The 22,254-nt window shown below is 38.7% G+C and overlaps 3 protein-coding genes and 1 pseudogene across 5 annotated transcripts; 1 reads left to right on the top strand and 3 right to left on the bottom strand.

Annotated features, from left to right (window-relative positions):
- Nucleotides 1-26: 26 nt before the first annotated feature.
- LOC119988815 (protein MALE DISCOVERER 2-like) lies at nt 27-9,873 on the bottom strand. Of its 3 annotated transcripts, XM_038834002.1 has the most exons (14): nt 4,899-6,081; nt 4,342-4,760; nt 4,118-4,250; nt 3,908-3,979; nt 3,498-3,641; nt 3,273-3,416; nt 2,500-2,595; nt 2,335-2,396; nt 1,805-2,248; nt 1,345-1,535; nt 1,116-1,248; nt 878-1,035; nt 589-780; nt 27-478 (listed from the first exon to the last, which is right to left on the bottom strand). In XM_038834002.1, exons 2-14 carry the CDS (start codon nt 4,439-4,441, stop codon nt 218-220), a joined length of 2,130 nt encoding a protein of 709 aa, XP_038689930.1. In that variant the 5' UTR covers nt 4,442-4,760; nt 4,899-6,081; the 3' UTR covers nt 27-217. The 3 variants fall into 3 exon arrangements, with proteins under 3 accessions (XP_038689930.1, XP_038689932.1, XP_038689931.1); XM_038834004.1 differs by lacking the exons at nt 27-478; nt 589-780; nt 878-1,035; ... (8 more) ...; nt 4,118-4,250; nt 4,899-6,081 and adding exons at nt 6,928-6,998; nt 7,097-8,050; nt 8,143-9,244; nt 9,659-9,873 and having other exon boundaries at nt 4,544-4,760; XM_038834003.1 differs by lacking the exons at nt 27-478; nt 589-780; nt 878-1,035; ... (8 more) ...; nt 4,118-4,250; nt 4,342-4,760 and adding exons at nt 6,928-6,998; nt 7,097-8,050; nt 8,143-9,244; nt 9,659-9,873 and having other exon boundaries at nt 5,850-6,090.
- A 597-nt stretch (nt 9,874-10,470) lies between these two features.
- On the bottom strand, nt 10,471-12,987 carry LOC119988814 (annotated as a pseudogene).
- Nucleotides 12,988-13,552: 565 nt separating this feature from the next.
- LOC119988813 (dol-P-Glc:Glc(2)Man(9)GlcNAc(2)-PP-Dol alpha-1,2-glucosyltransferase) lies at nt 13,553-17,778 on the bottom strand. Its single transcript, XM_038834000.1, has 9 exons — nt 17,572-17,778; nt 16,818-17,025; nt 16,631-16,719; nt 15,690-16,023; nt 15,215-15,482; nt 14,878-15,015; nt 14,578-14,782; nt 14,054-14,196; nt 13,553-13,970 (listed from the first exon to the last, which is right to left on the bottom strand). Exons 2-9 carry the CDS (start codon nt 16,905-16,907, stop codon nt 13,711-13,713), a joined length of 1,527 nt encoding a protein of 508 aa, XP_038689928.1. The 5' UTR covers nt 16,908-17,025; nt 17,572-17,778; the 3' UTR covers nt 13,553-13,710.
- A 2,699-nt stretch (nt 17,779-20,477) lies between these two features.
- Nucleotides 20,478-21,229, top strand: LOC119988812. The gene has a single exon (XM_038833999.1). It carries the CDS (start codon nt 20,603-20,605, stop codon nt 21,095-21,097), a length of 495 nt encoding a protein of 164 aa, XP_038689927.1. The 5' UTR covers nt 20,478-20,602; the 3' UTR covers nt 21,098-21,229.
- The last annotated feature ends 1,025 nt before the right edge of the window (nt 21,230-22,254 follow it).

Below are 22,254 nucleotides of genomic sequence, written 5' to 3'. Positions count from 1 at the left end.
CGAGTATTTGCAAGGGAAAGGCTAGCTAGAAGAAATTGGGGAAAAATTCCAACTCAATGAATCATAGGACAAATAACAAGCAATGAGACAAAAAGAAAATCAGATACATGAAAGCCTGGGTACTGATAGGATTAGTATATGTTGAGGGAAGCATGATTGAAAAGTAATCCTCAGCATTTGGACTTACAAATCAAAGAAGAGTGTCAGATTATCCATTTTAAGTTGCCTCCACAGACAAGATTTCGAGTTCAGCCCACCAGAGAGGAGAAAGTCTTGGTACAGCTTGATCAGGTGAAATGGCAATAACTTCTCTCAGTTTGGGAATCACATCCCTCATTGTTGGTCTCTGCCTTGGATCAGGATTTATGCAGTCTTGGATAACTTCACAGATGACATCAAGTTCATTGTTTTTGAATGACTTGAGGGTTGGATCAATCATGTAGCTTATGCTCTTCTTGTCGTTCAGATACTCAGCAGCCTGCCATGTTTATTGTAACACAACAATTCGTAAGGAGGAAATAAAAAATGGTATTTATTCGTTGTTTGATAAAATGATGTTTTGATAATGTAGTTACATTCATTACATACCCATTTCTCTAGAGGACCTTGTTCTTCCGAGTATGGGAGTTTTCCTGATATGATTTCGAGCAACAATATCCCAAAACTGTAGACGTTTGTCTCTGGATCAGCAAGAGGTGGCAATACAGAATGTTCCAAATCATCGTCGTCTGAATTCTTCGTCTTGGGTGCAACTCTAGGCAAGAAACTGATCTCAGCTATCTGAAAAAACAGCAAATAAGATGACAATAGTATGTCCAAACTAGGTCCGAATATGACTAAGCGGTTTCGATTGTGCAGGAATGAGAGGTTGCATTACTTTGGAAGCATAATCATCTGTTAAATAGATAGAAGTTGAACTCAAGTTGGAATGTGCAACAGGAGGATTCAGATCATGGTGCATATATTGTAGACAGTAAGCTGTTCCCATAATAGCCCTTATCCTTGCACTCCAGTCAAGATGTTCCATTTCCTTAACTGAAATAAAAAACTAGAGGTTATGTCCTGAGACAGAACTAAGTCCCCATCAGAAAGGTGTCAAGAAGTACAAACATTACCATGGAGATGCTCGAAAAGGGTTCCATTTGGAGCATATTCAAACACCATCATCCTATTGAAAGGGTCATTCTCCTCACAATAACCAATGAGATTGACAAAGTTTTTATGGTTGATTCGTGACAGCGTGTCGATCTACCACATTTAGAACCAAAAATTATAATAGCATTGATGAAAAGCAGAAGATATATATGTATGCATACCCAACTTGTAATTACAAGAAAGACAGACCTTTTTGCGGAAGGCAATTTCTGCAGTCTTTGACCAGTCTTTGGAAGACATAGCAGCAGTTGAAGCAACAGCGATCTCAACTCCACTGGACAATGTTCCCTTGTACACAGTGCAACCATCAATGGTGTCAATTATATTGCTGAAATCCTCACAGGCAGTTTCCAGCTCCGGTGCATTCAGCTTGGGAACCCCTAAATTACGTGTGTAGCTTAATGAATTAGTTTGTACCGGAAAAACAAGCAACAAAAGAGTGGGTTTCATAATTCAGACACTAGTGCAGACAAGAGGCAATCAAGCATCAGCTGAGACGAAAATGAATTTCTATGAACTTGGCAACCAGTAGATGTGTGCTATAATCATGAAATACCTAGTATGATCAGGGTTTTTTTTTTTTTTTTTTTGTTTTTTTTTTGTGTGTTTATTAAACATTTAAACCCGCTAGTAGAAACACTAAAATCACCTGTTATAAAGGCTTTCTGCAACTGTCCACTCAATCCGGTCTTCCAAGGACCTATGGTTCTCACTCCTTTTTTACGGCACATGAAAAACAAGGCTGCACTAATAATGATCAATACAGCCACAATTGGAATGATATAGAAATAACTCCAGACACTTCTACTGGATTGTTGATCGTCAATGGGGGTTTTGGAAGATTGTGTTGTCCCTTGCAAAGAAGGATCAACAGGTGAAGGCAGCGATGAAGGTGGAGGAGACTGTTTCTTATTCCCATTTGGTACAGCTGGGAAAGCTCCGCTGCTTCGAGTTGGAAGGGCAATAATCTGCCCAGTGAAAGACCCACCAATAGCAGGAGCAGCAGCAAGGTTACTGGACTGTTCAAGTAGTCTACGACGCGCAAAATTGACAATGTTCTCTCCTTTGTTGATATTGTGTGAATCAGATGATCCTGCACAATGCAAGAAGCAGCACCATCTCAGACGTAAGAATTGGGACATACAATGGGCAAATATCTGTTCAACCACTTTTACCCACCAGCTAGCTCATCATAGCAACCATCTTGACCTGCAAGCAGGGAATCCTTCCCAATATTGGACCTTGTGAGAAATTTTAACAGTGTCATTAGAAGCACATAATGATACAGCAATATCATTTAATAAATGACAGAAAAACATAATCATTTGAAGAAAAAATCCCTACAGCTGCAAGGCACCAAGAAAACGTAGAACAGCTCCTTTTATGGGCATTATTAATGAATCCGCCTTATTCAGTTGCGTCAAACTGCTCTGCCAGATGCTGTCCAGAAGATGCAATGTAGGATCAGAAAGCGTGATAGCTAAAACTACAACTGTCAGCAACAAAAATGCATCAAGATCAGTTGGGGAAATTGTGTACGAGGTCATGCTGCTTCAACATCAACATCAAAGTCTTTACCTCAAACTATATTGGGGTCAACATTTAAGGACTAGGTGACACAAGTTATTTTCGATACATTAGTGGCTTCTGCATGGACACTGTAGATTAAGTGATTAACTCGTAGTTCAGATAGCTTGAGGAGAGCATTTCTTACAAGGGATGAGTACAAGAAACTACAAGGTAGCATGCTTTTGCATATCAACGTGAAATTGGTAACTGACGTTATCTAGTTTTTATTAAGTTCCAGCTTGGGTTGAATCACACTATCCAGCATATCAATCAGCAATTACAAACTTGCATATAAGAAATACCAACAGCAGTCATAAGCCAAAGTTTCAGAATCCATAATAATTAAGTTCAGATATTGCATAGCATATAATCTCAAAATTTTGGACCAACGATTTTACCAGTCCATTTTAACCCTAGACCTAAGAGGAGTAGAAAAATCTTTCTAAACCATTTAGGCCAAGGGAGCATCAAATAAATAGCGGCGATTACTGATGTCCTTTAAACTGAAGTAGCCACAACACATCAGCAAAGTATATGTAATATATTACCAGTGTCCAAACTTCCTATTTAAACAGCTGACTTCAGTCTCCATAGCAGATGTAGGGTTCTTGTCCAACTGCAATTCAGAGAGCAAACTGAGCCTTCGGATCTCCATCGGAATGCTACCTTCAAATTTATTGTCACAAAGCAACCTAGGATAGAAGGGGACTAAGTCGAGGCACCTAAGAAATGCAAAGCATCAAATAGAGCTTTATTCACGACAGGAAACTCACAAGCGTTTTAGTGACAGCATTCCACCTATTTCTGTCGGAATCAATCCACTCAGGTTATTCTCCCTCAAGTCCAATAGCTCCAGCTTTGTAAGCCCTCCCAACTCTTTAGGGATGCCACCAGAGAAATTGTTTCTGCAAAGCACACTGCCAATATAAAAGCAAGAGTGAAAAACGTTGACATTCAATTACTTTCAGAGAGCACCACAAAATTCATAGATTATGAAGCAACTACATAGGCTGTAGTGGCAATCATCTATGGAGACGCATACAGAGACTACCCTAACTTTCCGACTCCTTATCATGTGTTCAATATGAGAAAGAACAGTATATTTACATCCACTATTAACAAAAACTAAGTAAAATTCATGTCCTAAACGCCAATTGACAATGTAAGTTTTAAGAATTCTCACAGAGATCTTAGATGGCTAAGTTTGCCCAGCTCAGGTGTCAAGGTCCCTTCCAAAGAAAGCCCATCTAAGTCCCTACAGGTTCACAGGAAAACATTCAAGAAATTCATTAAATCATCAACTCTATAGATAAGACATGTACTGCATTATAAAGAACATAACAACGAGAAAGTCTTCAATTCTTCTTGACAGAGTGAAAGTGTGGGGACTTACAGCATTTGCACTTTACCGTCAACACAAGAAACACCCAGCCATGAACATGGATTGCCGTCGTTAGGATCCCAATTTGCAAGGGCATTAGAAGGATCTGAAGTTACTCTCGCCCGGAATTCCAATAATACCAATCCTGCAACTCAAACCACAATTCAATCCAACCACAAGAAAGAGTAACAATGAGAAAATTATTTAACAGCATCAAAATGTCAAATATGAAATACCTTCATCATTAAGCGCCCTAGACCCTTGAATCTCGAGACCGAGAATCAGGAACAAGAAACAATGGAACTGGAATACTATTGGGTTCCAACTACCCCCCATTGCTTGATTAACCAAATTTCGCAGTGGTGGAGGTAGCGATAATGTCTTCCAATAGCCAGGACGCTATACAAAATCGCCAGGTTTTCCTATACAAAACTACCCTTTTAACTCAATCAAAAAACAACAACAACAACAAACAACTACGCATCAACTACATTAGAAACAAATGCACAATAATCGTATTCGGTAATGGCCGCATCTGGGTCTCTCATTTTTGCAGTTCTTAATTGTCTCTCTACACCCTTTTTTGTGGAAATGTGCATATACCCCGCCTTAGCAAGCTATTTTCCTCCTGTTATCTCCACAAATCAATATGGAGCTGAAAACATTAAAAAGAAAAAAGGAAAACAAATCACAAAATGTAGGAACAAATTACCAAAAACATGAGCTTTTTACAACGCGAAAGAATCAAAGAATAGCCTCCAGAGCAAGTAAGCAATAAAGGAGATGAATTTACCATGTAAACGTGGCAAAGTGCAGAAGAATAAAAACTTTACGAGCTGCTTCCGCTATAGCTTTTGTTGTCGTTGGGTAACAATGCAATGCAATGGTAACTCTGTTATTGGTGAGGGGTGGGTAGATTGGTATTGACGACAAGAATGATATTGTTTTTGTGGGGGTGATGTGTGGGAAGGACGATTGAGACTCAAAAAGGGTAGCAAAGAAAAAAAAAACTTAATTTATTTTTCTATTACTTCCCCTTTCCAGGATGATCTCAGAGAACCCTCTCTTCAACCATCTTTGGTCTCTCTCAGAACATCCTTTCTCCTTTCCCTCTGTCTGTCTCTCTCTCTCAATCTCTGCCTTGTTTTGTTGTGGTGGTTGTTAGGTTCTAATCTTATTTTCTCTCTCCTCTTCCGCAGAGAAATTGTTTTTTCTCTCTTTAAATTGTTTTTCTTTTATTTTTTATTATTTTTTTTTGCTATTTCTGTTTGGATTGCCCCCACCGGCAACCCCACGAAGCTTGTGACGTGTGATTCGTGTTTGTGTGCTTTCCTCTTCTTCTGTTTTTGTATTCCCCTTAATTTTTTGATATTTTTATGGTGGGTCCCAATGAACTTTCTTATTTTTTGTTTTGTAGGGTTTAAGTTTATGTGGGGCCCAAACGAACATTACTTTACTCGCGCAGATCAAAGGTGATGGAGGGGCCGAGGGAAGCTGATAAGAGTGTCATTAACCGACTAACGGTCAAGATCGGACGGCAGGTGTTTGTCATTGACTGGTGGTGAGGGCCCCACTTCCATTGTACTCGGGCTAGTTTCTTTTGACCGGGCCCACCCTCCCTTCACAACCTCTCTTTAAAATCTGCGTGCCTTCCTCTTTCTCCTCATCTGATCTTATCCCCACAAACAAAGATTCACACAATAATATTATTTAAAAAGAAAAAAAAAAAAACTCAATAAGACAATTTTTTTTTTTTTTTTTGAAAGGGTAAGGACCCTAAAACTTGCCCAGTGAACACAAATTGTTCACCATCAGCAACCAAACTTACACAGCAGGAAATATAACCTACACCACTACTGAATGGACCAAAGCTTACTTGATGAATGGACCCTGTTACGCCTAGTTAAGATTGAGCTGAACTGAAGTGGTGGTGGAAATATAACCTACACCACTGTACTGTTTTTGTTGTATTACACATCCAGGACCTGGAATGCCATTACCATAAAAAAAAATCAAGAAATAACTCTACTTTGGAAGGCATTATTGTTGGCAACAAAATTGGTTGGAATAAACAAGGAAAAAAGTCAGGATAACCATTCTTGCAGAGTTGCAGTGATTCTGAGATGTAAACCAAATACGAGATTGAAATATATATCAAACAAAAGATTGACATTTTTCTTGCAATGTGTTGTGAGCAACAACAAACCCAGTGTTTAGCTTCTTCGAGAAGCATTATAAGATATGACAGTAACTTCATATGATAATACCACTTAATTTGGTACAACAAGGTGCTCAATTGCATAAAATTCTTTACTAAATAGATGATGAACAAAACTATTGCATATCAAAATGATTTTTAGATGGTCAAGGATTTTAAGCATGAAAGAAACCAAAGGAACAGTTTTATGACCTAGAGGTTGTTATTTTGCTTTTGAATATGTAATTATCAAGGAAGCTTTTACAATCATCGATAGTCAGCACATAATGAATTTCTGTAAAATGCAGATACAAAGAATTTCAAATACAGGTGAAGAAGTTAAAATGCCTTCAAAGAGTTCAATTTGACCAACAAATCACTAATGCCTAATTGTCATAGCAGTCCAAGAGAGTTGCACAATGACTCAAAAACTTATGCAAGCACTGACAGATCATATCCCTCTTCCCTAGTGTAAAAGGAAAACATGGGAAAAAAGGAAGAAAAGATGATGACAATCTCCAGAAAGGGGTGAAAGTCAACAAAATACTGTGGCTGGGAGAGTGAAGCCACCTTCGACTATATTGAACAAAAGAAAAACGATATCCAAACAAAGAAGTAGGCTAACCATTTATAGCTAGGGATCATGGAGTATAGAGTTTATGTTTGGTAGTGCTGAGAAGCGTGATTTACCAACTCCTGCCACAAGAGAGCATCAGAAAATATGTCAGCTCTTTCATTTCATTAAAATTTTCTATCACAAGAAAAAGTACAAAGATATATTATGACGAGATTACCTCAGAGCAGCGAACATGATCATGATGCAGATGGGAAGATTTTACAATGGTTTCCCACTTGGAACTAGGGGAGGATGTGTCCGGATGCTGTTTTTTAGGATGAAATTGACTGCCAAGATGAGAATTGGTGAAAGGGATTCTGGAGGTTATTGAAGGCAGGGTACGCCAAAGCCAAGACTCAGAAGGTGTCTTTGGTAAAGGAGGCTGAAGAGGAGGCTGTACAGAAACAACAGTTCCATTATCATCTGCTTTTAAACTTTGATCATCGATAACATCTTTATTTCTGTAACCATTCACTTTGATACATTCCAACTTAGGCTGCTGATATGAGTCTTGTGGAATGTCTGCTTGGACCCTGCAATCTGAATCAGCATTAGAACCCAAATTTGTGTGTTCCAATTTGTGTGCTCGCTCCATGGATTTTAGGCCTTTAACATCGCGGGGAGAAGATACTGAAATAGCACTCTTCTCCAATTCTCTGCTTTTGTAAAAAGCCTTAAAATTCTTGCCCATAGAATCCATTCGCCCCTTTGCGTCTAAAGGACCTGATTTTGAGTATGATTTTCGTGCAATATGTACAGTATCTACATACAAGGTCTTTTCAACCATTGGGCTCCCTTGGCGAGACCCTTGCATACGGTTGCTTTGACACAATAATTCCTGAGACATACTAGTGCCCTTGTTATACAAATTCAATCTATTTGATCTCAAATCCTCATCTTCTTGAGGAACACCAAGGAAACCCCGTCCACTGAAGGGAGACCTAGGTGTTTCATTTCGATAAGGAGATATCCCCCGAGAGCGCCTGAAGGGAGATGACTCAAGTATTGCTTGTCTGTCACTTGAAAAACTAAACCTGCTTGAGCCACTACGTAGCTTACTATCAACCTCTGGTCGCTTAGGGGACTGAGCTCGACTATGTGATTTGTGATTATAGACAGCATCTTCAGCATGCTGAAATAAAATAGAACAAAAGGTAACAAGTTTAGGGCCTCCACCAGCTGCAGCAAGAATATCAAAGGACCAAAAAATACTTTTATAGTTACCTTCTTCACAGTATGACTGTTAGATTTGATACATGCAGCTTTGGTAGATTTTCCAACCTCATATGTGGAAGACATGGAAGCATGAGTATGAATTTTGATCCCTGGAACAGGATTTAAGAGGCACAAAGAATTTTTAAAGCATAAGCGAGGAATGAAACCACAAGCCTTGGCTGATATGTTGCCAGAATGGTCATTGTTTTCATCTTCAATTTCGCTTTCTTCTCCCTCTTGCTCCTCGCTATAATGTGGTATAATGCTACTCTCATACTGATTAACAGGTGATTTCCTATTACCACTAACAACTGCCTTAACCTGCCTAGGTCGTTCAACTGTCACAGGCTGCTTCCTTGAAGCATACTGATGTGGCTCTAGAGCCATCGCCTTGGCTGCAGGTAAGAAGCGACTCATCATGAAATCCCGAGTTTGTGGATCAGTAGAGAAGGTTCCTGACGGTCTCACAAATAATTCATCAGAAGTGCTCAGACCAGTAACACTACACTTCATGGAACAGGAATCCGAGGGAGACAGCGTGTCAAGCGCATCAGAATATACATCATCATCATTATTCTCTGAACCTGAAACCTCCTCATCGTTCATTTTCCCAACCGATGGAAATGCTTCAATTTGAGGCCGACTCACATTTCGATCTTCTAAATGCTTTTCCGTAGAATAGTTTTCAACTTCCAGTGCCCTTCTTGAAGGAAGCCTTGAAGTGGCAGAAACCACCTTAAGGTCTTTGGTGTTTAATGGACCACCATCCTTGGGTCTTCCAGGGGTTTGTTCCCAAAAAAATGGAACAGTAGCCGGTTCTGTAACCTGTTCCAGATCGGGTTCTGCCATATAGGATGAAAGTGTATGTCGTCTGCTGAGCATAGAATTATCAGCAGCCTTCCCTTGATCACCATTAGGAGACCTTGTCGGTGTGGAAAATCTCCTCACAGAAAGAAGTGGTACATTGAAATTCAATTTCCTTTCCCCCATCTGACACAATCATTACAAATTGTGCATGCACTGTTTGTTTCAAGATTTAGAAATGGAGAGTATTACCAACAACAAGAAACAGCAAGACAGATCATGCTGAACTCTCCATCCTCTCTAATCACTGAAAACAAATTAGGACAGATTCTTGAGCGATAGGAACTCCTAATCACAAACACTATAAATCAAAAAATTTCACTACTCGAACTGCTTACGCCATTAAAGACAGATCAAGAAACTAAGGAAAATTTAGAAATAGAGTGAAGCATATTTTAGTCTGAATTAGTATGATTGTATTAGTATCTAACAACAGTAGAAAAACAAGAGCATTAATTTTGGTTTCTCGAGAAAAAAGTGGAAAGCCAAACCCTATTGATCCACAACGCCATTAGAGTCAGTGAGAAAAATCAAGTAGAAAAGATTCAATTTCTTTCGTTTTCTTCCATGTGCTCAGTTAACCAAACAGGAAACTATTGGTTCAAATTTAACCTAACTCAAAAACAGAGCGATATCATCAAGAATCAGGAAAACAACTAACCTCTTCACAATCTTGAAGCTCTTCTTCTCGCACCGACGCAAAGAAAACGAGTTCTTGAGACTCAAAAACGGAAGTCTCTGTAAGCTTTGAGAGACGACACACTATCCGGATTACTTGGATCCTAAAATGTAGCGGAATGAGTGAAAACAAAGAAAAGCCAAGAAAGAGAGAGAGAGGGAGGGAGGGAGCGCGCTCTCAGTCCCCAATGTCTGCCTTTTCGCTCTCTTTCGTTCTCATACATGAATAACGAAACCATGACTCTGCAGTCTACGCATACAGAAATAGAAAAGCAGAGAACGCATGTCATCGCGGTTGAAATCACGCGCTACCATTTTTACAATTTTACCATTCTTTTTTTATAATTAATGATGGGGAGGCTGAGTCACGGATATTACAGTTGGGAAAATGGTACCAGGAAAAGCTTCTAAATTTGGGTTGGGGTGGGCCTGATGGGCCGTGGTCATTAATGAGTCCCCCACCCCACCCCACCCCGCCCGCCCTTACAAGGCAAGGCTTCAAATACACTAGCCTTCGGATCATTGCAACACCAAGGCACAAAGCTGAAAGCTAGCAGCCTTCCATAATTTTCAGCACCTTTTTTTTTCCCCTGGTGCGTATTGCTTATCAAAACGGGTAGTAGTACAAGTCAAAGCTACAAAAGGGGCATGTGACTAGTTATTAGTGCTCTACAAAAGTTCTGCCAACTTTTTTGAGCTTTGTCTCCCACTAGCAACTTTTGGTCTTCAAGACTAGCTAACAAAATGTCAGTCTAATAAAATGCAAAGCATAAGAACATACAAAAGTTTAGGACTTTAAGTTTATTAATGATATAAAGTTTCATTTGGTACCCAAGTCTTGCCGGTCTAACTTTTTAAATATAGCAAGATCTTAGGTGGTTAGGACACAACCGCAGAATCTATGTCCATATTAAAGTAGACTAATCCAATTATGTAGGGTAACTTTCCTGGTTCTCCGATATTTGCGGAATTTAATGAGGATGTTTGCAAGCAAGACTTGAAACATAAAATAAAAACAAAACGTTGGCAGAAATCATGTCACGGACATTGAAACAAATAATCTTGTTTCAGCGGAATGCCGCTAATGGGTTTCTCTTCCACTGGAGTGATTGGTAGGTCTTCTGTGGCTCCTCCATTTTCGTCCATGGAAACTTGTGCTTAGCCATCTTTGGCTTCTTTGCTGCTACACCAACATAATCTCCAGGGTTCTGTCATACCAAAAAATTTAAAGATTGAGAATTTTTTCACAATGAAAATTTAAATGTAAACGCAAGTCAATTGACAACTTAATTCCTTGAACACCTGAGACCATATCTAGATAGTTTAGCCATTCTAGGACATTGAAATCCAAAATTTTGAGAGAGTTTGAATTACCTGGAGACAGAGCCCTTCTTCGACGTCACAAATGGGATAATCACTTGGGCAGCAGTATTCCGTTCCGGTATAGCAAACTGCATTCACGTAATCACAGCAGCCATAGGCAAAGCAGTAATCAAAGAACTCAAGAATGCAACAACATCTCTCATCAGCTGGGCGATAGGACAAGTCTCCACATTCACTGGGCGAAGGAGAAGGAGGTGGTGGCAGAGGAGGAGGAGGGGGACCTGTTGGAGATGTTGGAGATGGAGCAGAAGATTCTTTGGTTGGATAAGAAGCCATGGCATTGATTGCACAAACACCATAAGGCAAATCAGTGTTTCTTCTTAGGTAGAAATAGCCTTCCATTCCCCAACTTGTGTCCCATGAGTTCTTTACAATCCAATAATCTTCCCCATCTTCAGATCCATAACCGACAATCAAAATTGCATGATCGATGTCATCTGGGTTGTCTGAGCAGTCACCATCATAAATCCCCTGTTTTGAACACATCGTATATTGGTTCTATTACCAACCTTTCAAAGATTTTAAAGGCTAGATCAATGATGATACTTACCCCTGTATAGAGTTGGAAATCAATTGCAGAGCCATCCATACCAGCACTAATGGGTTGCTGAGGTGTGGCACAAAGAAGTGCACTGTCAGATTCTCCTACATCTTCATAGCCATCAATGGATACGACTTTGGTTTCCTCCTAATCAGATAAAAACAGAGTAAATGTGAAAGAAAAGATAGATGGCAGCACTTTTTTAATGATACAAACTATGTAAAGGATAGTGAAGACATAAACTTAGGCAATCAGGCCTTAGTAGTGTAACAGGAACCATCGACACCTGTGTAAGGATAACCTGACTCTGTGTCAATCCCACCATTGTTTATAACCCATTCAAAAGCATAGTCCATATAGCCTCCCTCGCATCCATCATTTGTAGTATCGCAATCAACAAGTTCTTGTTCTGAAAGGCTAATAAAGTCTGCGGTGACTATGGCATTTATTCCTTCCATGGCTCCAGTAGAGGAGAATGCCCAACAACTTCCTGTAGAGAGGAAGAGGCTTAATTCCTTATTCTAACACACATTTCTTTCTATAAAGACCAGTATCATCTTCAGCAAGACTTCATAATTTAATGCAAAGGGTTGTGTGTCTTTAGAACATTAGAAGTCCCCTAACTGCAATTTCTCAACTATTTGGTAAAGACGTAGAGTTTGTCCACATAACTTGTAATAATTTCAGTGTGATTACAGCTCATTAAATAGCAAGTCAGCGGATCTTCCATCACTAACTAGCTACTTGAAATCTGTACTACAACACAATCGAGAACAAATATTTTATAACTCCATAGGAATGGCCTTTGTAAAATGGATGAAATGCCCAATGACAGATCATAATGCTGTAAATTTTTTGTTGAAACATGTGAGTAAATTTGTGAATTAAGAAAGAGAACTAACCGCATCAGCGTTGATTCTTGACAGCAGTGACGACCCCTCTCTTTCTCCAATCCAAGCTCGAAGGAGCCTCACATGAATGCACCTTTCGCTCAACACTCTTTTTGTTGATTGGTTTCTTCACCTTTGCCAAATAGACCTCCCGGAACTCCTCATTGCTTAAATCAGCAAACTTGTTCAACCCCACGACATGTCCTCTCGGAACCTTTGAGTTCTTCTCAACTACATACCGCAAATTCCTTTTAAATGCTTGGAACCTTTTCTCTGCCTCCTCTGTATCCTTGTACACCTTCCTGTGCATCTCTTTCCATTGCTGAAACAGCTCGATTACTTCTCGCTCCAAAACAAAGTTATCAATGTCATTTCCCACTATGGAGTATTCACTTGGAAGGCCAAAAGTAAGGGATGCTAGTAAAGCACAAAGTAACAGAAAGATAGCTAATAAACATTTCTGAGAATCCATACTACTCAGTGCGTCACCAGTTATGTTTTGATCTATCTAAATTGTAATGTATAAACACCAAGCCTACGAGTCAGCACTAGACTACTATAACAAAATTTTGCACTGTCATTAGTCTAATCAGGGCATTTCGGTAATTACAAATTTAACAAAGACTGAAAGGACTATAAACTTCAATAATTCATGGAGTGCTTTAATGCAGAAGAGATTAATTGGTGATTATTTTGCGTCTGCTATTAAGATATTAGACCAGCTAGTACATAACTGAAGAGAAATAAGTCAATAACTAAGTCAATCCTTCCTTCCAGCACAACCTCCATCAACAGTCAATTGAGCTTGAAGAATACCTTTCATTCAAGCCACGTTAATCTATTGTGAATTTTACAACTATGGTAGCCAACTAAAAGACTAGGAAAAAAAAAAAAAGAAGTTGCACATACATGCCTTCACAGTGATCTACAATCCTTGTCGAAACAATTTATGGTAGAAGATAATCTCGTGGATGAGGAAGAAACTCACAGCAAAGCTTGATGCAACGGAAAAAAAAAGAGAGAGAGAAATATTTGTCTCCAAAACAGCATCATCAAGTAAGAATAACCATTCCTAATTTGTTATCATTGAATAACATAACAGAAAGAAACCAATTCATTTCAAAAGAATTTGAGCCTAACATCAGCAGAAACCAAACTTGTACGAGCAAGATTGCCGAATTCATATATTAGTGAAGCTTCTCACAACTCTTAGGAATCTATCTACCATATAAACCTCTGGACCCCAGGTTCATGGTCCCACTGAAAAGGCCGAAACAAGAACATCATCATGGTGAATACATTTACAGCCATATAGAGGATCCCCATCATAAGCCAACTTCTGCTATCAACGGCAGGGGAATGAAGCACTAAAAAATAGAATGGTATGGTGTAGTATCTGAACTCAATCAATGGAGCAGGAATGAGAACTGCTGCTGTAGCAAGGAAATATGCCAGCACCCAGATTTTGGGGCGAACTTTCCCTGCCAAAAAGTGATATAATCACTATGAGTAATGTTGAAAAGAAACCCAATAAGAACTGGTGAAGGGAGAGATCTGTACTAACCCAGTAAATTAAAGATCGAAAACCATGAATAAACATATAATGGGACTAGAAGGTACTTCATCAACCAATGAGCATTGACAACTTTTCTCCAGAGATAAAAGGGATAGTGTCGATTGTCAGCGATAAGATAGGGGTGAGCTATGCTGCAAAAGTTTACAAACAGCGATATAAAATGATGGCCAAAGTAGAAATGCATAAACTGATGACTGGAAAAATCCAATATTGCTTTTCTAGCGTGAAAAAATAGTCTTTTTGAAAAGAAAAGATAACCATAGAAAAATGTAATCTGGAAAGGCAAGAAAACACTTTCATCATTGACGAACTTTTTTAGATTTCCCAGTTGATCTTCTGAATATTCAATTCTGAAAACTGGACTCATATTGTGTTAATTAAATAAGTCCACGGGTGCACTCCTCTTTTCAGCAATGCACACATTCCTCCGAAGGCATCACATTTAGTGAGTTGGCAGGGACAAACTATTTACTCAGAATTTCTTGGATCCTTACTGGTTAAATTGAACTGACCTGAAAAAGTGCACGGAAACCAAGCCAACAGTGAGAACTGCAAGCCACTGGAGAAAACTGAGCAGCTTGTTCTTCCTGAATGGACAAAGCAGATCTGCAGCTCGAGCCAATGAGAAATGCAGAGGAGCCATAGCAAGTGCAGAAACCAGACCATAATACATCACCTGTGCCAAATGTGGAGAGACTGCATGAGCTTCTTTTGCACCTGCAATGAAGCTTGAGTGAAGAGTGGAAAAAGAAGTCCAACAAAAAAGGGTGGAAGAACTTTCAAGTTGAAAGAAGAGCAAGATAGAGGGCTACCAAGAACTACTCCACCATTCCAATGGACAAAAGCAACGAATGACACCAATATGATAATGAAAGGGCTAAAGGACACCAAAAGCTCCCACTTTATATGCCACGATTTTAGAATGATTGCCTGAATTTCACCAAGAAAACCTGCAACATGTTGCCAGAAATGTAATGTTCCCAGACAAAGTCAAGAGATAAAGGGTTAGGCAGGAGCGACCATTTTGGCAAGCTCCAGCACAATTTCATCAGACAAGTAGAGTTGCAATAGCCAGTATAGAACTGTAAACCTTGCCTTCATTTTACAATCATAAACAAGTAAAAAAAACAGTGAAAAATGGAACAAGACCTGATGATTGGGTCCTTAAAAACGCACTTTGACTGCTTGTAGAGTAATTATCAATTTCCACAACACCGCTAGACTTCCTCTGTTTTAAGTTCGAGCCCAATGTGATGCGACTGGTCATAGTTGCATGGCCAGTTTCTCTGTTTGATAAAAGAGGGCCATCTACTTTAATCTTATTTCTTTCATTGCCAAGATCTATGACTCCAGTGCATACAACAAAAAGCACCCATACAACATTCGTTTGTCGAATTACCACTGCCACGGCTCCAAGCTGCACATAGTAAAAAAGTTACCACTTGCCAGAATATAATAGAACTTCAAAATGTTAAATCCAAAAATTTTCAGGATATTAACTTGAAAGGATTTTTGACAACCTGTAAAGAATTTTCAGGAAATAACTAGACAGTTCAAGCAAGCAATATATTAAAAATTCATCATGGGATAATGGCTAAATGCTAAAGCTGGGTGACTCCTTTACCAATGCACTAATGTGAAATTTCTTCCTCAAACAAGCAAGATACATAGCAAGCACCGCAGTAAGTGATGCAACATCTGTATAGTAAAGAAAAGTGAAGAACCAGTGGAGGGGATACAAGGCTAGGACCACAGCCTGAACTGTTGCTTTTCTTTTATCAAGGCTTGGACTCAAGTGAGTGACTATCTCATAAATAAGAATGCCGCAAAACACTGCCAAGACGCCATTAGTGAAGCGAAGGACTGCAGAGGTGCAAAGTTCCAAAAGGGATGGCACTGCTTGTATGAAATACATGCCCGGAAATAAACTAACAACATGGACAATTGATAGACAGTACCTGCAAAAGTTTCGCATTTGCAAACGTAAACTTCCATTATTAACATAGCATCTCTATCATACTGGAAAATGTTTAAAAAATTCACTGCCCTTGGAGCATTTCAAAACTTATGACATCGATTCGTGTCCTAACGCTTTTGAAAGGTTCTCCCTTGCTCAAGCAAGCACAGCAATCACCGCATCAAATGCTTTGACAAATTTTGATAATATTTTGGTAGACACTAAGTCATTCAGATTACATCGAAATGCATATCATTGAAAAAAAATGGGTCCATAATTAAGTAGATCAAAAAGAATGATTTTCACAACTCATTCCTCAATCCCATATTGTAACGTATCTTTCTTTTTCGCCCGCCAACAAACAAAAGCATGCCATTTTTCACAATTCATGCATATCCAACACTCCCCAACTAGATGAGAGTTTACATTAGAACAGCAATTAGAATATCGGAAGTCACTATAAGCTAATTATTCTTACACTCACTATAACTTCCACTGCTAACATTTTCAACTCATCATATCAAACGCTTACAAAAAAAAGCTAAACAGTTTGGAAGCAAAGATTTTCTTTGAGGAAAATAAGTCTAGGGCAAAAACTAGGGACTTACAGTCCAGGCGGAGTAGTGATCATGGGATCCCAACTCTTGAAATTGCCCCTGCAATACTGTTGAGCCTGTGGTATGTGAAATATCTCGTCCTACACCAAATACGTGTGTGATGCACAACAATTAGCACTAAAAAATTTTAAGAAAAAAGATTAAATTGCTATTCAGCCAGCTGGGTTCCTGGTTTTACCATGTAAGGTTCAGGAACAATGCGATTCACAATGATAGATATGGGAATAACCCACAAGCAGATAATAGCTGCAACGGCTAATGCGCCCATCTGTCTCCTGGGAGAAACAATATTGATTAACTGTCACCTCTTTGTTTGGTCACAACAACCACTGAAGAATCGATTGGGTTTCTCTCAGAAAGGCTATTGTACAATAGCTCTATCAAATCTGGAAAGAAGAAAAAACTTTAGTTGCCACCCTTCAAGATCCGCAAGAAAAAGAAAACGATGACGATAATGGTCAGATTTTGCCAAACGGCCTACTTCTCATGCACAAAAATTCTAGATTTTTTTGATTCCCAAAACCATTAATTTTGCCATTTCGTAAGTCAAGTAGCAGAAAATTTCACAATGCTATGCTTCAAAATAAAAATATTGGCATTTTGATTCTGTTCCAGCTCCTCCACCACCAACTACATAACTTGTCTCAGAAAGCCACAAGTCCCATTTACAAAGTTGCTGCATTTTACATACAGTCTGCCAACTATTTCTCAACCATAAGCATACAATCCATCTTAAAGAGGAATTTGGCTCAAACATATTTTTTGGTTAAATTGGGACAAAACCCAGTGCCCTTGGCAAATTGGAACATATCAAGTCAACCAAGGAGAGTTCAACCAAAATAGCTAACCATTACTCTCAAACCACTTGTTGTTTTGATTCAATCAACTAATTAAATGAGATTAACAAAATACATAATGCTCTGAGTGCTTACCCGCGGGAAGGGACTACTCGTAAGGCTTGAGTCACCTGTAGGTGTGGGTCCTCTACTTATTGATCGAAGTCATCTAGGATTGGGACTGTAATCTCAAGTTGACGATCGAGGTCGCGGCGGTGTGAGCACCAGTTGCAGGTCAGCCTCGTCGGCGAAGCAAGGGAACGGCAAGCTTTCGGGTTTGCAAAAGGGCGAGCGAATGACACTAAGCGGTGTCGTATACTCTTCCTATAAAACGATGTCGTTTCAATTATGTCCATTGTAGTTGGGCCTATATTGGGACATAATTTGGCCCATCAATGGACTACAAGTTTTTGTTTGACAAAATTTTCATTGGGCCCAACTACAAGAAGCCTTCTCTAGCAAACTTTTTTTTTTTTGGATCAACCTTCTCTAGCAAACTTTGCTAATAGCCTATTAGGCACGCATGATGACAAACTTTGACCAATTCTGCAATTAAATTCAAGGTTGTCATGATTTCAATCAAATATTCAACTTTCTCATTTTCCTTTCCGTATCAAACAATTCCCATGTATGGATTTTGGACCTTTTTTGGGTCATGTCCCGATGTAAACGGTCGGTTTCGATCGGTTTTTTGATAAAAATTTAACCAACCAATTGATATGTTAATGAAAATTATTCAATCAATTAATAATAGGGTTTGAAAATAACCGACTATTTAATCGGTTATCAGAATAGTTAAATTTTATTGATAAATTTTTACAATCTTAATCCCAACTGGAAGAATGAAAAAAAAATTAAGACACTACAACGTGGTAAGGTGACAAACAAGCTAGTGATTGTTATAACTTCAATAAAACTAAGGAAATACTTCTACAAATGCAGTTGATCAATTCTATAACATTATATTACCCAAACTATCATGGATTAATTTTGAATCAGCTTAACTAGGGCAGATCGTACATATATAATTTTCTGATTGCTAACACATAGATATAACATATATGCAGAACCAAACACCACCTGCCACAAAAACAGCTTGTGTTATATATAGCATATGCATGGCATTAAACTAATATATATATATATATATTCGTCTTGTGGGGATTACAACGTATTTGATTTGAACCGTGCAAGCTGTCCAGATTGAACCTTCACATTAATCAATTTTGGCTTTCCATGGCCCCCCATCATTCCAAGTGAGAAAACACACACAAGAAACCAGTCTTATTAATTACAATTCTCATCATGATTTGAACTTGTCCAGATGTGCTGCTACATTTCAGCAGGGGCTCAAAGTTTGAAGACAAAATTGGACACTATTTGAATATATAAGGTTACATATTTTGTACTCCACTCTATTACGACTTCCATGTGGTGGGTTGTGTATTTTTAAGGACCCAGGTATATATCCAATACTTGGTGAGGTTCATGATTGCAGCAGAGGCTGTAAAAATATGTATATATATGTGCATTGAATATATGCCAATGTGTGTGAGACAATGTGTTCATGATCTTGACGTAGCTTGGCAATATTTCAGAGATGCAAAAATGGACCCCTCCCCCCCTCCATACCTCACATGCTGGCCACTAACATCTGCATCTGAGCCATTTAATGGAAGGGGGCCACATTGTTGATGGAACATTTTATAGCAAAGTTCAGCACGGCACACACACACATATATATATATATATTCATACCGACTAAATTGTTTTAACTAGCTTGTTTTCTTATGCTACATATAGATCTCGATCCTAGTGAGCTTATCTTATCAATATTCTTGGTCTTAGGTCAATGGTGAAATTATAGCTATGCACATCAAATCAATCCTATGAAATGTCTCCATGAGGAGATTATCATCAACGGTACTTATTTTTTTTAATGGAGAACCCACATCGTATAAGTTTGTCCTTCAAATATCTAATATGAGTATAAATTCAGACTGTTAAGTTGAATTATAGTCATATTTTTGTCATGATCCAACAATTGAAAAGTTTTCTCCTTTATGGGTATATTTCATGAATAAAATAAGGTCATAAAAAGGAAAAGATAATTGCATATTACATTTTTTAACTTATCAAAGTCAAGTTCTTTTTTTTTCCCTAGGAAATCATGTAACCAATCCAAATTGACGTTGATGATGACAACAAATAGAATTATTTGATGAATGGGAAAAAGAGACTATTGACGTACATTGCATAGAGTGTGAGGGATCAACTTTTGTTGGAGAGAAAGTGCTAGTATTAGACAATTACCTTTGGTGGAGTGAAAAAGCAACTCATGAACCTAAAATCTTAAGGTTACAAGGGGGGGAAAAAAAAGAAAAAAAGAAAGAGTACACTATCACACCTGACTTTCCAATGAAAGCCACAACCCACATGATCTTGCTTGGGATAATGAAAGATCACAAACCCACAAAGGCACAAACCCCATCTTTCTCTCTCTTAAAAGAAGATTTCTCCACAAATCCCATTTCCCGTCTCCCTCTTCAACCCAATACCCACTTCACTCCAAGCATAGCCAGCTCTCTCTTTGCTTACCTAATTCCATCACCCAATTCTCAGTCTTGTCGTGACACATGTTCTGTTTCCACTGGCACACGTGGCCTAACACACACCCTTTCCAAAAGGGTTGCGTTAGTTTTTTGCTTACTTGGCAGTCTCAATCATGTACTATCATGTGTCACCAATAAGGCAATAAGTCCCCCACCCCAACCCCAAAATTATAGAAGCTAGAATATGTAATGCAAGGTTGGTGATGGGCCCGGGTCTGGGCCCATATATGATGCTATCCAAAAGGCTCCAAAGTCCAAAGTACATAGTGAGGTGCAATTATTCTTGCCATGAATTTTATTTTTTCATCCATAAAACCCCAAAAGAAAAAAAAGAAACATAAAAGGACTTAACTTTATCAAGTGAGAGTATATATAATATAAACATCATTTGGTACAAAATTCTTCCAAGTGAGTGAGTACTGATTCCCAATTAAATCCTTTACCTTTTTCACTACTCTCTCTTCTCTTCTTCTCCTAGCCATGACCATGAGAGACTTCTAGAGAGAGGATCGATCATGAAGAACACAATCCGGTGCTGCATCTCTTGCATTCTACCGTGCGGAGCACTGGACGTGATCCGCATAGTACACGCGAACGGCCGCGTGGAAGAGATCAGTGGCACAATCTGCGCGAGCGAGATCATGAAGGCACACCCAAAGCACGTGCTCAAGAAGCCATCTTCACCGTCCGACGATGATCGCATGGTCCCCAAAATCGTTATTCTACCTCCCGATGCTCAACTTCAACGTGGAAAGATCTATTTCTTGATGCCGGCCCCGGAAAAGGCCACCAAATCAAGATCGTCGAGGAATAAGAAGCGAAGAGATCAGGAAAATAGTAATAATAATAACGTAATTCCGATGTCGAACGCGGTTGTTTCCGACGATCAGTATTTGAGTGAAATACTGTCGACGGAGAAGCTCTCTCCACAGAAGGATCGGAGGAGAGGGCGTGTCGGTGTATGGCGGCCTCATTTAGAGAGCATATGTGAGTCACCAAATGGATCGTAACGGCTCTCCTTTACTTTTAATTTTCAGTTACTTTTCTTGTTCTTCATATATAAATTCATTTTGGAACTTCTTCTTCTCTTCTATTAGGGTTCACAGCTTCCTATATATATATATCTGTTGGTTCTTTCTTTCTTTCTACTTTTTCTTAAAAAGAATTCCAGTCTTTTCCTTGTATGTGGACATAAAAACTAAGAACAAAGTAATAATGATACAGAGAAACAAAAAGGGCCAATGTGTTTGGAATTGTGATGATGATTCTGAATAGTTGTGGTTGGACTTTGGATCTCTAGCAGAATGGGATTCCTCAAGTAATTAAGCTGTAATGAATTTTGTATGTTTAAATATTAGAAAGGTAAAGAGAAGTTCATAAATTCAAATTAATGAGTTTGTTTGGCTTTGATTTGTTGAGACTTGTCAACTTGGGCAGATAGATTCGCACGTATAAAAATTTTCCACCGACGACGACGGATAAATTGTACCAAAATCTAATGCGTGACTACAAAAAAATTGCTTAAATTCATAAGCTTTTCGAATACATTCAATTTGACACAAGAAAGAGTTATCATAGACTATCATCTAAATTGTTAGTTTCGCACTGTTTGCTCTTATCTCAAACAATATCAAAACATCATCATGTCAAAATATATTGGCATGCACTGTTCCTAAAATATACTGAAAGAGATGCATGATGAAAGCCACTTTGAGGCGGATGGAATTTGAGTCCCCACTTACTTTTTTTTTGAAAACATGGAATAATAATGCACTAACAAGGTGGGGGGTGAAGATATGTCTTTACGCAATTTGTTCTCTTTAGAGATTAGAAGCTAGAGCATTATTATTATATGTAGTGCCAACAGCATCCATATATAAAGGCACTTACAGTAGATTTTGACTGGTTGAGCCTTAAACAAGCAAGCCCATGTTCTTATCCTATGCAGTTTGTTTCTGCCAGTCCCCACCACCTGAAACCAATGAAAAGTTGGAGATACATATCATTGGATTGCAGTCAAATCCTGATCCCAGTACTATATACTGTCAGAGTTGCAGTCTCGCAGAAATTCCCTCATCAGTTTATTAAAAACAAACTGGGATTTGTACAGAATCATATGTTTAAATCTTAATAACATGAACATTTTGGAAATTTGCAAGAAAATTAT

This window comes from Tripterygium wilfordii, chromosome 21, assembly GCF_013401445.1.
Source record: "Tripterygium wilfordii isolate XIE 37 chromosome 21, ASM1340144v1, whole genome shotgun sequence".
Lineage (NCBI taxonomy): Eukaryota > Viridiplantae > Streptophyta > Magnoliopsida > Celastrales > Celastraceae > Tripterygium > Tripterygium wilfordii.
Note: the sequence above shows the minus strand (reverse complement) of the source record. Positions and strands in the feature narration are given on the sequence as shown.